The sequence below is a fragment of the Galeopterus variegatus genome, unplaced genomic scaffold (assembly GCF_000696425.1).
Source record: "Galeopterus variegatus unplaced genomic scaffold, G_variegatus-3.0.2 Scaffold7380, whole genome shotgun sequence".
NCBI lineage: Eukaryota > Metazoa > Chordata > Mammalia > Dermoptera > Cynocephalidae > Galeopterus > Galeopterus variegatus.
The window spans coordinates 97,276-113,544 of NW_007733491.1; the positions used below are offsets into that span (position 1 = coordinate 97,276).

Genomic DNA, 16,269 nt, shown 5'->3' on the forward strand with positions numbered 1-16,269 from the left:
TATTTTTTATTTTTTTAAAGATGACCGGTAAGGGGATCTTAACCCTTGGCTTGGTGTTGTCTGCACCGCACTCAGCCAGTGAGCGAACCGGCCATCCCTATATGGGATCCGAACCTGTGGCCTTGGTGTCTGTCCAACAGAAATCTAGGGTAAGCCACAAACACAAGCTACATATGTAATGTTTAATTTTCTAGTAGTCACATTAAAAAGAAGTAAAAAGAAACAGATTAAATTAATTTTGATCATATATTTTCCTTAACCCCCCAATTTATCAACAATATCATTTCAACATGTAATCAATATAACAATTATTACTGAAATATTTTATATTCCTTTGCCATCCAATTTATCAACAATATTATCATTTCAACATGTAATCAATATAACAATTATTACTGAAATATTTTATATTCCTTTGCCATACTAAGTGTTCAATGTGTATTTTATACATACAGCTCATCTGAATTCAGCGTGGCCACATGTCACATCCTCAGCAGCGCACATGGCCAGGGGCTACCGTATTGGACAGTGAGGATTAAGCTATTAGGGGCGGGAAGGATTGTGGCAGAAATTCTCACAGGTTTTAGCCCCTTCCCCAGCTTAGCCTATGGCCAGGCCAAGCCCCTGTGGTCCTCCCACTGCCCTACTTCCAGCTCACCTGGGGACACTGAGAGTGACAAGGAGACACCCGGAAACTAGACTACTCAGTGTGGGAGGTGCAGGGACAGCTGGGGACAGTGGCAGAGTTAGTAAGACAAACACTAGAGTGATGCTCTGTCCCCTCTCCCCAGTGTTGGATCCTAAATCGGGGGTGGGGGGAAGCCGAGGCATCCGTCAGGGTGGGGTCCAGTGATTCCTGTAGTGAAAAATGGCTTCGGGGGGAGGGAGGTTTGGTTTGATTTATTGGTTTTGTCTCTACAAGCCCCACATCTTCCCAGTCATGAGATTTTGGGGTCATAGAAAGGTGGCTGGTGAAATAAGCACAGCTGGTCTTCAGAAGCTTCCCACCACCTCCACCCACGCACTCCTGGCTTCCATGTTCCCAGACCCCCACTGCCCAGCACTGCAGGAACGGCAGCGCCTCCCCACGGCATGTGTCCCACCACACTGCCTCCCCAGGGCGGGTATCCAGAGCACACCTCACCAGCCGAAAGACCATTATGTTTCAGAGGTAGAGAAAGGGGGAAAGGCAGGGCCTTTTTCAAGCCCCTTAAGCACACCATGGCCTCAATAGGCTTGATCCTTTTAAGGAGTATGGAGAGGGAGAGGTGGAACTGGGAGGCCAGGAGGAATCGAGGGGGACCTGGCCCAGGGGCAAGAAGAAATTAAAGCAGAACCTTTCCTCCCCCTTGTGAAAGTTCCTCACCAGGCCCAGACCCCTGTGCCCAGCCAAGCACTGAGAGCCCGCAGAGCTGGCTCCCTTCAGGGCTCACCACTGACCGGCCAAGAGACCTCCCTGCTTCCTTAAGTATAAGAGAAGGTGGATAGAACTACTTCTAGGGCCATGAAGATTAAAGCAGATCACACCCCCAGCAGAGGGCCAGGATCCTTGCATACTTTTTTTTTGGCAGCTGGCCGGTACAGGAATCAAACCCTTGACCTTGGTGTTACAACACCGTGCTCTAACCGACCGAGCCTGCCCAGCTCTCCTTGCATACGCTTGAGCACCATAGCCAAGGCTGGTTTTCCTCTTACAATAGTTACTCTGATGACCAAGGGCCTTGGGTCAACCTAATGTTTTTAACTTTTTGACAGAAAGCATTTGCACCAGAGGCAGTGTGGCGACATGAGAAGCCCGGGTTCTAGAATCAAAGACTTTTGGTTCAGATCCTGGCTCTGCGGTGCAGTGACTATCCAACTTTGCGCAAGTTATTTCAGCCCTCTGTGCCTAGGCTTCCTCGTGGATAAAATGGGGATAATAGTGCCTATGCTAAAAGGTGCCAAGTTCAATAATCTTATGCTGAGAGAACGGAACTGAGGCCACCAGAGGAGGGAAAGGGGGAGAAGGAGGGGGGTTAGCAGGAAATTGGTAAAGGGCCACAAAAAATGATTACATTGTGTAATGCTAACATGCTAATAATATGCTAATTATCCTGATTCGATCATCACATATTGCACACAGGTACTGGTATTCAACCCAGTACCCCACAGACATGTACAATCAACCACACTTCAATTTTAAAAAAATGAAAAAAAGGGGCCGGCCCGGTGGCGCACTGCTATAGTGCGCTGCTTCGGAGCGCGGTAGCGCTCCTGCCGAGGGTTCGGATCCCACATACAGACCGGCCGCTCACTGGCTGAGCGAGGTGTGGGAGCAACACCGAGGGTTGCGATCCTGTTGCCGGTCCCAGTCTGGTACGGGCGCGACACTGAGGGTTGCGATCCGTTGCCGGTCACGAAAAAAAGACAAAAAGGAAATAAATAAATAAATTAATGAAAAAAATAAAATAACCTCATGCTGAAGTGCTTGGCACTGCCACCAGCACAGGGCAGGACCTAGTATGTGTTCATTCTAGTTAGTCGATTCTTCCCAGAAATGGCGTGAGGGAGGCAGAGCAGAATGTGTTCCCTCCACTTTCCAGAGGAGGCTCAGGGAGGAGAGGGGCCAGACTGTCCACTTCTTATGTAGCACATGCCAGCCCCCAAATGACTTATCTGTTAGCTGCCCCTCGCCATCCCCTTGACTCTAGAGTTTAAGTTCATGGTGTCTCCTTATTCCCTCTCCTGACATTTTGGAAAAAGGCATCTCAGTGAAATCTGTTTCCTCAACTTCCAAAGGCAAGGCTGGATTCCCCAGTAGCCAGGGTTCACATCACCTTGAGCACCCTAGAAGCGCAGGGTCTTCCTCGGCTCTGTGCAGGCCTCACTGCCCTATCCCAGCACTTTAGCATGGGGCACTGGGTTAGAATGAAGGAGAGGAGTGACCTGCCCAGGAACCAGGAGAGGGGCTTGAGGTTCCATCCCAGCACCTGTCACCGGTGGGCCTTGGGGCAGCCCTTCTTGTCTCTAGCGTTCACCTTTGAAATTAAATTTAGAGACTAAACATCCCTCTGGTTCTGATGTTATATGATTTTTAAGGGCACGCAAGAAGGAAAATAAATCCCCAAATATGCAACCTGCATGGTGTTGTTTATGCAGAAAAGGTTTCCCCCTCCTTCCTGTGAGCCTCCTCCACTAGCTCAGGGATGGACGAGGTGGGCTGAGGGGCTGTCATGCCAAGGGCCTGGGGGTCCTGGCTTCAGCTCAAGGTCTTCAGCTGGGTGAAGCCATGTCTACCGCACACTTTGCTGGGCACGCTGTCCCCTTTAATTCTCACAACAGCTCTGAGAAGGAGGTGCAGATCATCTTTATTTCAGCAGATGGGGAATATGAGGCACAAAAAAGTGTTGTGACTTGCCCCAAGTCACACAGTGGTTGATCAAGGGTGCTGGGCTCGGCTCAGGTCAGTGTGGCTCCAGAGCCTCTCTCTCTCTCTCTCCAGGACACCAAGCTGACCCCCATTCCTAGGCCCTAGATACATCTCAGAGTTGGGAAAGCAGATCAAAAATTCTATTGCTCTGTGACCTTCGAGTCCCACAGCAGCCTAGGGAACAGTTATAAGGACTTCAGTCCCTGAACGCAAGGCACACAGCCTTAAGTTGGTCTCCAAGTCCACCTGCTGTTTTCCTGGCTGAGATATGTGTCTTGTTAATTTCTGTAGTCGATGTCCTTCCTACCACTGCCCAGCCCACCATGGAGTCCACCACCAAGAAGAGAGTGTGCCGGCTTCCCAACCCTGTGACCCGGAAAGGTGAGTCCTCTGCCCCCTACACCATCTGAAAGGAGGTAGACATTCCCACTTTCCTGCTCCCTCCTGCCTCCCTCCTTCTTTCAGCAAGCATTTGCCAAGTGTTGACTCTGTAGCCTGTTTCCTCTGGCCTCGAGCTGGGGTCAGAAGGGACAGAATATGACAGCAACTCACAGTCTAGTGGGGCACAGACTCGCAAATCACCACAGGACAAAGCTTAATGGAGCCTACGTCCACCCAAACACTTGCACACATGTTCATAGCAGTATTATTTATAATAGCCCCAAAGTAGAAACACAAATATGGATTAACAAATGTGGGATACTCAATACGATGGAATATTATTTGGCCATAATAAAGCATGCCTACGTCCACCCAAACACTTGCACACATGTTCATAGCAGTATTATTTATAATAGCCCCAAAGTAGAAACACAAATATGGATTAACAAATGTGGGATACTCAATACGATGGAATATTATTTGGCCATAATAAAGCATGAAGTACTGATACATGCTACTACATGGATAAACCTTAGAAATATTACACACTAAAAGAAGCCAGCCACAAAAGACCATATATTGTATGATTCCATTGATTTGTAATGTCCAGAATATGACATTCTATAGAGACAAAAGTGGAGAGTTGGGGACAAGTGGGGAGTGACTCCTAATGGATACAGGGTCTCTTGGTGGGGGGATGAAATGTTCTAAAATTAGATTATGGTGAGGGGTGCACAACTTCGTGAATGTACTAAAAACCATGAAATTGTACACTTCAAACAGGTGGACTTTATAATATGTAAATTATATATCAATAAAGCTCTTAAAAAATCCAATCCAAAGGACCAGCATTTAAAATCTTTCCAGTTTTGGGCCGGCCCGGTGGCGCACTGGAGAGTGCGCCGCGCGGCGGCGCTCCCGCTGAGGGTTCGGATCCCATGTGGAGACCAGTTCCTGCTCACTGGCTGAGCGTGGTGCGGGCGCAACACCGAGGGGTTGCGATCCCGTTGCCGGTCCCCGGTGCGGGCACGACACCGAGGGTTGCAATCCCGTTACCGGTCAGTAAAAAAGGGAAAAAAAAAATTTTTTTCCAGTTTTGATCCTTAACAAAAGACCGAACACATGGTGTGTGCTTAACGTGTTTGTTAATGAATGAGCGGACTTGCCTCTCTGTGCCGTGAGCCCCACACACCTCAGCTGGAGTGCAGGTCCACCCACACACGAGCACGCACAAACAAACACATGCTTTCCTTGAACCCGTGAGCCCAAATGTGTTTCTGGAAAAATACTGCCCTCAACCCCCCCAAAAGTTACTGGTGACAAACAGAAAGTGCCATCTGCTGCTACCCATAGAACAAACCACAAGCAGTGCCACCAGGGCTGCCTCGTGCTCTTCGGGTTGCTTTGTCTTAAATACATAAAGTACCAGAAAGTGCCTTAGGAAGGGCACCTAGTGAGATCTAGGAGATGAGGGTGGGAAGCTGCCACGTGAGATCACAGTAAGAAGAAAATCAGAACCCATGAACAGAAGGGCAGAGTCTTAGGGAACATAAAGGTGGGGACAGAGTGACCTCAATTTATAAAGTATTATGCCCTGACGACTTCACCTGGAGAATTTCAGGCAGGCTGCAATGAAAAAGAATACAAAATGCAGAGACAACGGGGCCACTAAGATGAGGAGGCATAAATTGGTTCTGTGCTGTGTCTCTGGAGGCCTCGCAAACTCCACTGAACAAAGGGATACTCCCAATATGTGGTCCCCAACCCCAGTGATACAAGCAACCCGGCATGAAAGGGAGAAACCATCATCCTAGAGCTAAATTCTAGGAGAAATCTGCTCTGTTCAACCTCATGTAAGGACTGCTGAATGATAGTGAATTCAGTAGCACTTTTAGAAAGGATGGAAAAGGTCTTCAAATTTCTTGCATCATTTCTTATACCAACCCTCAGTAAAATCCCAAGACAAAATGCAAATCGAACAGTAGTAGGTTATTGAGAATAATCTGGGGCTGGCCCGTGGCTCACTTGGGAGAGCGTGGTGCTGACAACACCAACTCAAGGGTAAAGATCCCCTTACCGGTCATCTTCAAAAAAAAAAAAAAAAGAATACTCTGGAAGTGTGTGAAGGTGGCCAGATGGAGTCAGGGTGGAGGTTGCACCAGAGGAGGGAACATGAGGCAGCATAGCCTAGCGGTAAGTCAGCCAGGCCTAGGTCTGAATCCCAGTCTGCCGCTGCCTAGGCTGTGAAACTCTGGGTCAGTGATTCAGCCTCTCTGAACCTCAGTTTTCTCATCTGTAAAATACAGATGTTCTCCTGGCTAAAGGTGAGGCAGGATTAAAGAGATACTATATTCAAGACCCTCAGAGTTCTGTGGGGCATACACGCGGAGCTCAAAGCTGGTTATCATGAATGAAACCCACAAGGCTGCCATGGGTAGCAGCCTGTCCTCTAAGGCTTGGGGCTGTTTCTTGAGACATGGACTCAGGAGCAGTATGGTGAGATCCAAACTTCACGAGACCCTGAGGCCTGAGCAGGGTGAGGAAGGTCAGGCTGGGGGTGTCACCAGGGTGGCTCTGGCCGCTGTCTCCCCACCCAAGCAGACTTTTTTATGGACTTTATTAGAAGCAGCAGCTTTTCCAGGAGAAGTGACTGTCGCTGCATCACTGGCCTGCAGTTCAGTTATGACCACTCCTAGGGAAGCCTCCCGGACCCTGCCCCTCCTCAGAAGCAAGGGCCCTGTGACCTGCGCCCACCTCCATCACTTATTTAAAAAACTTTATCAGAGTAATTTGCGTGCTATAAAATTCACCCATTTAATGCACACAGATTCAATGATTTCTCGTAAATTTACTGAGGTGTGCAACTGTCATGACAATCTCATTTTAGAGCATTTCCTCACCCAAATAAGACCCCCTAGGCTTGTCTGCAGCTCGTGTCCATTCCCTCCCCAGCCCCTGGCAACCACCAATCTGCTTCTGTCCCCCCAGATTTGCCTCTTGTGGACATTTAATGTAAGTGGAATCACTCAATACATGGTCTTTCATGCTTGGCTCCTTTCTCTTAGCACCACGCTTTTGAGGTCCCTCCAGGTTGGGAGGACATTAGAGCCGTCCAGCCTCGACTTCTTCCCTTCCAGCGATGGCAGGCTCCTTCCCATGGAGAAGCCCACTCCATTCCCGCTGCGGCCTCTCATCCCTCAGGCTGCCCAGGTGGGGCTGGAGGGGCTTTAGAACTGGGAGGACCTGTGTCCACACCCAGGACCTGTGTCCACACCCCGGTCCTGCCTCTGTTTTTTTTTAAGGGTGACCTTGTGCATGTGATTTAACCTCTTTGAATCTTGTTTTTTCTGAACTGTAAAATGAGAGATTAAAATCGTGATAATAGCTTTCTTCCTTACAAGATGGAAGTTTGCAGTTATTACTGTACTTGGCACATTATATGTATTCAGTACGAATTCTCTCCTTTCCCTGACATCCAGAACTCTTTCTAATTTTTTTAACCTTGAGCCCAAATCTGCAGCCTTGCCCTTTCACCATGGGCTCTGCCCCTCAACTACTCACAGGGACCGGCCACACATGCTCAAGGGTTCCGGAGAAGGATCAGGGGCATTGATAATATAAACTCTGCTGTTTAAACAGCATACAGAATGAGCGGAGGAATCCATAGCCAACTCATAAAAGAAAAATCATATGAGTGGCCAATATATGAAAAGAGGATGAAGCTCATAAGAAATCAAGGAATTGACGTGAAATATTATTTTCCCCCCATTGGACTGCCAAAAACTAAAACACTTTGATGATATCAAGGGTTGGTAGGGTACACCGTTGGTGGGTGGGAATGGAAATCAGTGCTGGCTTTTTGGAATGCATTTGACAGTATCTATTATAACTTAAAAATGGACAGTCTGTGGTTTGGTAGTTCACATTTTCTGTATCTGCCTCAGGAAAGCACTTGCGTAAGGAAACATAACAGGATTTTCTCTGCAGAGTTATTTGTAAACCAACATGCCCACTGAGGGCTAAATAATCCATGGTACATCCATACTGCCAAATGGAAAAAAGAATGTGCTGACACGATTAAGTGAAGGAAAAAAAAGCAGTTGCAGAACAATTTTTACAGTATAATTCATTGTATTAAAAAAAATTTTTTGTGTCTATGGAAATTATGTGTGTGTAAATGCAAAGAGAAAGGTACCAAATTAATAATGGTGGTTACTTCTTTGAAGGAGCAAGGATGTCAAGGGACACTCTAACCATATATTTAAATCTTTTACAGTGAAAATATATTCAGCTATTTCTTGTGAAATTAAAATAAAAGTTTTAAAAATAGTAAAAATCCCACTACCAGGCATGAAAATTGCCTACCTCCTCTGAACATAAATAACTCCTGAGTTTAACTAATTTATTTTCAATTAGGATGTGGGACATGACATTTTATATATCAATGATGTTTGAAGTGCACACAAAAAAGACTAGAAGGAAATACACCGAAATGCAAATGGTGGTATTCCCTGGGAGGTGCGGCTTCTGGTTGATTTTTCCCGCCCTGTATTTATCTGCGTGTCTCAAATGCCCAGTGTTGAGCACAAGTCATGTGTGTCTTTTCCAGGTCCTCCTTGCAGCCCCCTCACCCTCGGCCTGCTGGTGGCCGGCACCCTGGTTCTGTTGGTGTCTCTGTGTGTGGCCATCCACCTGTACCGTGAGTTGTTCCCTCTTGGGTTGTCATGGTGCCAGTGTTTGCTATTTGAAGTGTCCCTGGGGGTACTGTCTTGTCCCGGGGAGCAGAGCAGATGACAGCCTGGTGGAACTACCTGTGGTAGTTCTGGAGGTGATTCTTGGCCTGAGGTTAGAGACTAGGGCTGGCCAGTTAGCTCAGTTGGTTAGAGCGCAGCCTTACAACCCCAAGGTCACACGTTCAGATCCCCGTACCAGCCCACATTGACTGGCGCCTTGCTTCTCTGTTCCAGGCCTGCGGAGGAGAGCCCAGCTTCACTTCATCAAACAGTAAGTGTGCAGGGCCTGGAGCAGTGGTTGAGAGGCTGCCCTGGTGTGGCTCTGGGTCCCTCTGCCCCGGCTGTAGCCCAGAGCCTCCAACTGCAGCCGAGAGCCAGAGCTAGACATAGCTTTCCAAAAAGCATAAACTGCATAAATGGATGGGAGATAGAGTTCAGGGACAGAGATCACATTCACAAACAAAAACACTGAGTTTTGCAAGGATGGGAAGAGCTAGCTCGTAGCTCTTCTGACGGTAGCAATCAACCTTCGCATGCATAGAATATGTACGGTATCCCAAACTTTTTCCCACCCATTCCTTCTTTCTTTTTTAAAATAAATTTTATTTTGTATATTTGAGGTTTACCACATGATAATATGGTATACATATAGATAGTAAGATGGTTTTATTCACCCTGGTCCTGCGTGAGATAGGAGGGTTATGACTCCAGTCTTACAGATCAGTAGAGAGACTGCTGGAATCAGATTTGAAGGCAGGTTGATTCACACTACGGCCAGCCTTCTCCACCAGCAGTTGCTTCCTTTCCCAGGAGCTGTCGTCGTCCCACCCGCCATCCACAACCCCACCTGGGTCCCAGGAGTTAGCAAACCCACAGGCTGGGGTGCATAGCACAGGGGCCAAGAAGCACTATCTAGCCCCACTGAGCCGGCCAAGCACAGGCAGAAGCCCAGATGAGTTCAGAGGCAAGAGTTCAGCCCAGGCCAGAGGCAGTGTTCTTGGATTTGATTTTTCTTCCTCACAGAGGCTGTCAGAGGCAAGAGTTCAGCCCAGGCCAGAGGCAGTGTTCTTGGATTTGATTTTTCTTCCTCAAAATAGTGACTGTTTTACATCTGTCTACCTTACTAATTACATTTGACTCCAGAACAACCCCCTTCATATAGAAGTATTTGGAGGGAGGGAATTCACTCCTGTAAGTTGAAGAGGTCAACAGGGCCTTGTGCTCAAGGGCTCTGGTTCCAGTGGGGGGCAGATCTGGGGTTGAATCCTGTCTGCCACTCACCAACCGTGTCACAGTAGGTGAGTCACTTCACCTCTCTGAGCCTCCGATTTCTCATCTGGAAAATGGGATAACAGTACCAGCCTCGTGGCTATTGTGAGGACTTACTAGTAATACCCATAAAGTGTTTAGCCCCTGGTCTCATAGAGTTGGAGCACAAGCTCATGTAACTTAAATAAATCCAACCAAGAAACAAAATGTATTTTTAATTACACTAAAACTGTAATTTCCATATAAACTCTCATTATTATACACATTATATTTATATAAGAAAGTTGCTTAAACATGCATGGTATATTTTATGGGCAATTTCTAATGACAATTTTGATTGTGTGCAATTTCCACCTTACATGTCGGGTGTACTCCCTACCTAAGAGATAATAACTTGAGCACATCTGTCTAAGCCTAGACCTCCAGAAAGTTGCCTTCAAAGTCTTCCCCATGGTGACCTTTTATGAAGAATGAATCCCCCTCTGGGTATTTCCTGTGGCCTGTCCCCACCCACCCCTTCATTTTAAATAGTTCTCCAGCAATCTGATGCCAGTTTGGAGGAGCTAGTTGCAGAACCTCATTCTTTAGCAAACCCAGGGATTCTGGGGATCAGCTGACGCAAAAAGGGACCTCAGGGGTGGTCATGGGGGGACTGAACCCCTCTCACCCTCTTTATTCCAAACAACTCTACTCTCATCTGCTGTCTGGGTTTACACTTACCTGTAAGATGTTATTTGAATAAAGGGTTGGTGGCTTAAAAAAGGTTCGAAAACCACCCTGGCTTTGCTATCATGATCCAGGTGCGGATGAAATAGTCCATGGGCCTCACAGATTGGCTGTTCCAAACTCAAGATGCAATTTGAGGTAGCTGTTCACAGCCACTAACTGTCCTTAGGAAATCACCCCATCAGCAGGCCAATTTCTTCTGGCCCCTTAATATGCATTTGTGCATAGCTTATCTTGGAAGACACTGCAGGAAGTAACACTATGCAAAGATAGAGTGCTTTGGTCTGCATTTTTTTTTGAGCCATTTAATTTTTTTTTAATGACTGAGATGGGCCCTAAAAACATACTAATACAAAACTCGTGGCCCCAGGCTCTTTGGAGTAGAGCCCGGCCTCTTTATCTGCCATTCCCCTCTGTTACAGGAAATTCAATATCTTTTGCCTGAAAATAAGTGGTTTCACAACTTGCTGTTGTTTTCAGGTTTTACAAATGAGCACAGAATATGCTTTGGTGTCCTGCTACAAAAAGACATTGGTCAGTAATGAGCAAGATCTAGAAAAATGAGAGAGAAGGAACACATTCAACCATGGAGATTTCAATGACCTGCGAAGTCGCCTGCTTTTAACTGCTGCAAGTTTTTTCTGTGGGCCTCATTCCTGGGAGCAACTTGTTAGGTGGTCATCGGGACTCTTAGAGAGAAGCCTTCAGAGCCCCAAGGGCACTCACAGAGTGTGCTGGAGAACTGAGTAAGAAATGCTGCCCATGACACCACTTCCAGCTCCTGGGCTCTCCCTGGGCTGGGACCTTTGGTGGTGGCCCTCCAGCCACCATCTTTGCAAGTTGCTTTGCTCTGGTAGGGCAGAGTGATACTGGGCCCTGGGTCTTTCGTGGATGGTGCTGGATGGCTCCCCCTTGGTCTCCCCAGGCGGGACTGACCTTCGTTGCAGCAAGAGGCCAGATCCAGATTGGGAATGAGGCTTCATGAGAGGGGCTGCCCAGCTCCCATCAGCTCTGTCAGTCTCTGAGGCCTTCCTTTGGGGCTGGGAACCCGTGGATTTGGAGGAAGAAGTTCACTTCTTCTTCCATTAGGAAGTTTCTCAGCTTTCACTTCTACTGTCCCTTGGCTTGTATATTTCTTCTCTAACTTTCTGTTCTCTCTATGCAAATGCCTTGGTTGTAAAAATAAAGTTGTGGGTTAAAGATGCAAATGGCTCTTGTGACATAAAAACACATTAGCCCATCTGTAGCAACGATGCTGTTGCTCAATGGAAAAGAAATAACGAGGACAACATTTGTACATCCTCATCTTGTGTCTGACATCCTCATTTACCCCGCAGTGTGTCCAGCCCACGTTGCAGGTGTAGAGAAGACTAGAGAGGTTGGAAAGCACCCAAGGTGCCCAGGGCACCCAGAGCCAACCCTCGGGTGCCTCGAGGCTGTCTCCTCCCAGCCCACTCCCAGGTGCCTTCACTAGCACTTGCTCATTTCTACTGAGGGTTGAACCCCAGGGATTCATGGCCTCAAGGCAGCCTTACACCAAAGAGAAGGCAGAGGCATCCAGGTCTCTCTCATGTGTCCATTCGTTCTTTATTCACTCTCAGCCTTGATGCTCAGACAAGGAAAGTGTGAGGAGAAAACGCTGAGCTGGAGGGGGAAGCAGAAAGGAGGACCTTGTGCCTTTTGGAAAAGTCCCTGGGTCTCAGCCCCCGACCCTGGGCTTTAGCAGCTTAGGAGCTATTGAGCCAAAAGAGAAAGCAACCTGAGGCTACATTCACAGGAGCACCATGGCCAGGTCAGAAGAGAATCAAGTCACACCTGCTTTTCCTGGCCAGCTCAGGGCAGAGAGATGTAATTTAAGAAGGGCAACCGAGTTATGTTCAGAGGCCTCAGAATGTGAAAAATGTTACAGAAAATGGGAAAGGAAAAGCAACTCAGGAGAGGGGGTAGTGTGCCCATCTCCTGGGATCTGAAAAGCGGCTGTAGCAGAACTGGGTGTGGTGGGCAGGAGCTAGCAAAAGTTTCTGCCCATTAGCTCTGAGGACAAGGGACAGGCTGCCTTTCAAGGTTGAGGGGACGAGGGAAAAGGGTTGACGCTGGCTGGACCAGACTCCAGGTGCATTTTAAAGGTGAACTCTTTGCTTGGGCCAACCCATGTAAATGTTAAGAAACTGTGGTCCTGACTGCATGCAGCCTGCCCTTCCTGAAGGCTCACACCCAGTCCGCAGCGGAAGTAAAAACAGGCCTCAAGGCCCTGAGTCCCACTGCCAGCTCTGATATTTGGCAACGTCTCCCTGCTGCTGTTTTGCAATTGCATTTACTTGTTTGCAAGTTCATGTGGGGCTGGGTTGGGGGCAGGGTTGGTTTGTGCTCCTCGGTCTGTTCTCTGTGCAGCAGGCACCTGCCAAGCAAGGTGGGCTCAGCTCTGACCGCCCAGAAAGCCAGAGCAGCGCTGCGGTGAGGAGGTCTGCTCCTAGCACCTGACTTTTGTTTTGCAGAGAGAACTGAGCTGTTACTACATTCTGTAGGGCCATTATGACAAGGGGATCGTAACCTTAGGCTTGGCGTTGTCTGTACCATGCTCAGCCAGTGAGTGCGCTGGCCATCCTCATATAGGATCCGAACCCACGGCCTCCGCGCTATCAGCACCACACTCTCCCGAGTGAGCCACGGGGCCGCCCAAAAAATTTAATCTAGCTATCTTTTGACTAGCAATACCACTTGGCATTTATCTTAGAGAAACATGTCAAAAAGTGACATGCACAAAGAAGTATGCATCAAATCGTTCCTTACAGTGCTGCTTATTAGCCAAAAATTGGAGACAATCCAAATGTCCATCAAAAGGGACCAGATAAATTACAATACAGCCTTATATGCATGTGGCCACTATACATGCATGTATTTTAACAACATCTGTATTGATTATTCTCATTTTGATACAATACACGGTCATTGTTAAAATTCAAGCACAGATGAAAACAGGCAAAACAAATACACATTGTTAGAGGACAGAATATGGTTACCCTTGGTGTAGGGTGACTATTAGAAGGAAGCATGAGGATTGAGGCTTGGCATATTGTGCTTCTGGATCTAAAAGTGGTCATATGGGTGTGTTCAATTTGTAAAAATTCCACGAGCTGTACGTTCATAATATGTCAACTTTAATATATAGGTACGGAGATAGATATATATTATGCTTCAATAAGGAGATACTTTAAAAATCCAAGTACAGAACATTACAGAAATGTGTAAAATCGGTATTTGAAAGTTTCTTGTTCTTTTTTCTGCACATATTTTTTCTAAACATATAATTAAAATCTTATAGAATATAATATGTAACATATAGAATATATAAAATTGAAACTTTTAATATAGTTCTACAAATTTGATCTTTTTTTCTCTAATAATATATCAAGGCCTCTGGGTATATTTGTTTGTAGATGTATAGAAAAAGGTCTGCAAGGATTTACTCCAAGCTATTAATGGCAGTTACTTTGGGGAATTTCCATTTCTTCTTTGTACAGTTCTGAGTTGTGTGAAATTTTAGAACAATCATGTATGATTTTGTAATTGGGGGAAATACAATTAAAAGTCTGGAAAAAGAAACAACTTTCTGTAAAAAAGGGCTCTGGTAATTGTTATAGTAAAAGACTGGAATCCACTTAAATATGTATAAATGAGAGCTTTGTTCATAATTGTGATGAGTATGATGATTTAAAAATTCGTACCATGGAAATCACTGGAGGTGGCCAGACAGCACAGCCCAGCTCTTTACTAGTGTACAACCTTGGGGGAGCTACATAAGCTGCAAGCCTCGGTTCTCTCCTCTGAGACAGGAACATCACAAGCCTCTCCCTCTCTGCCTTGCTGTGGGCCTTCCGTGACCGTAGGCACGAGGGTCTGGGAGCAGCTCTGGTGTCCTCCCCTCCCTTCCTGTCAGCAGGAAGCAGCCTGCAGGTTCTCTCCTCTGAGACAGGAACATCACAAGCCTCTCCCTCTCTGCCTTGCTGTGGGCCTTCCGTGACCGTAGGCATGAGGGTCTGGGAGCAGCTCTGGTGTCCTCCCCTCCCTTCCTGTCAGCAGGAAGCAGCCTGCAGGTGCTGCGCCCACCAGAGTCTGTTCAAAGGAGGACAGGGGCTCCCACACCACCCGCTTTCCTTTCATCCTGACTCATCCCCGCCCCCACCCAGCAGCTTGTGTCTCTACCTGTAGGAAGTGGGCAACTTGTTTTCAGAAAGTGATCCCTGGCCCCGTGTGGGCTACAGAGCTGATCCGAATCTACCACCCAGTCAAAGGGAAAGAGAGAAAGAGCCCTGTCTGCAGAGGCATTTCCAGGCTGTGGAGGACAAAAGAGATTTCCTCTGTCACTTCTTGGGAAACCTCCTTCGACACGTCACTGACACTCCTCGGGAAACATGATTCACTGGTTCTTGGAGTCCTCCTGGCTACATAACTCGGTGCGTCAATTCAAACAGAAGGAAACCATCTTCCCCAGCCCACATCAGTGTGGCAGTCACAGAAATATGCATGACACCTGTGATTCTTACCATGCTGCAAGCAGAGGTGCTGAAAAAGGCCCTTCTATTCCTGCACAGTATTGATGGCTCTCCTGGACCATGTTTTTTCCCATTAATTTGCTGCCTTTCACAGGCAAGTACCCGTCTTAGAGCTTAGTTTAGACTTCTCAATTTGGAAGGGAACCAGCTCAATTTCTTTTCACACACTTTTCATTGTGGGCCCTGTCCCATTCTGTCTCTCATTTGTGGCTGCACTAATCACCCCACTCCCCTCTCTGCACTCAGTGCTCCCCCTCCTTACACTGTGACCAGCACAGACACAGCCAGGGCCCCAGGGTTCACAGTCTTGCTTACAGGCACTTACCAAATTAGGCCTCTAGGCCCCTAGCCGGGGGAACTCAGTTTCGTCCTTCTAGCCGGGGGAACAAGGCCTGTGGGAGCCTGCTGGCTTTTTTCTGCCACCTGTAGAGAGTGTCAACATTCCTAAGCCTTGAGAGCAGAATCTAAACAAATAAATGAAAGAGTGAAAGGCTCAGCTAGGAGGTCCCCAGTCTCACTGTGCTCCTCAAGGCTATGAGGATTCCTCTGTGTTTACTCTGCCCCTTAGAGAGCACGAGCTCAACAACTCAGATATGAATTGGGCCACATGTGTTCCAGGCACAAAGATGCGGCACAGACACTGTCCCTAACCCCACAGGCTTACATTATCATGAGGGGTCACAAAGACCCGGGGTCGGCACGTGCATGACTCCGAGAGTGAGTGGACTTCGTGCCTCACTCACCTCACCCTGCTGCTAGTCCCGGACAGATGACAAACGGGTGAACAGAGAAATCCCAGATGGCACTAACACAAGGCAGAAGGCCCGAACTGCCTTCCCACGAAAGCTGTGTTCCACTGAGGGGAGAGTTGGCGGCCTCTCACTGTGGATTTTGTGGCGGTCTTTGCGGTTGGGTGGGGACAAAGTTAAGAGGGGAAGATTTGAGGTGGCGTTGGCTGGGGGGTGGAGGCCCACCTTCCCCAACACACCCCTCCACAGCGCCCCTTCAGCATCCTGGGGACCTAAGGCTGTCTGCTGGGCAGGACCCACAAGCTGGGCAGGACCAGGCCTGGCAAAAGGGAGGCCATGACTCCTGTTCCTCCCCCTCACCTCGGCCTCAGCCACGTCTGGGGGACATGGGGAAGGGGTGACAGTAAACTCGACCAGCATTAAGGGTGGAGCCTCTGGCTGGGCCAGGG

General features: G+C 47.8%; 1 protein-coding gene across 2 annotated transcripts in view; it reads left to right on the forward strand.

Annotated features, from left to right (window-relative positions):
* The window catches only part of CD8B (CD8b molecule), a 16,387-nt gene extending 4,661 nt beyond the window's left edge, over positions 1–11,726 (forward strand). Inside the window, exons 3-6 of one of the 2 annotated variants that reach the window (XM_008591894.1) lie at positions 3,701–3,790; positions 8,400–8,489; positions 8,758–8,794; positions 10,999–11,726. In XM_008591894.1, the coding sequence (XP_008590116.1) occupies positions 3,701–3,790; positions 8,400–8,489; positions 8,758–8,794; positions 10,999–11,011 (230 nt within the window). In that variant the 3' untranslated portion in view covers positions 11,012–11,726. Of the gene's footprint in view, positions 1–3,700; positions 3,791–8,399; positions 8,490–8,757; positions 8,799–10,998 lie in introns of those variants that run through there. The other variant, XM_008591896.1, reaches the window with a different exon arrangement.
* The last annotated feature ends 4,543 nt before the right edge of the window (positions 11,727–16,269 follow it).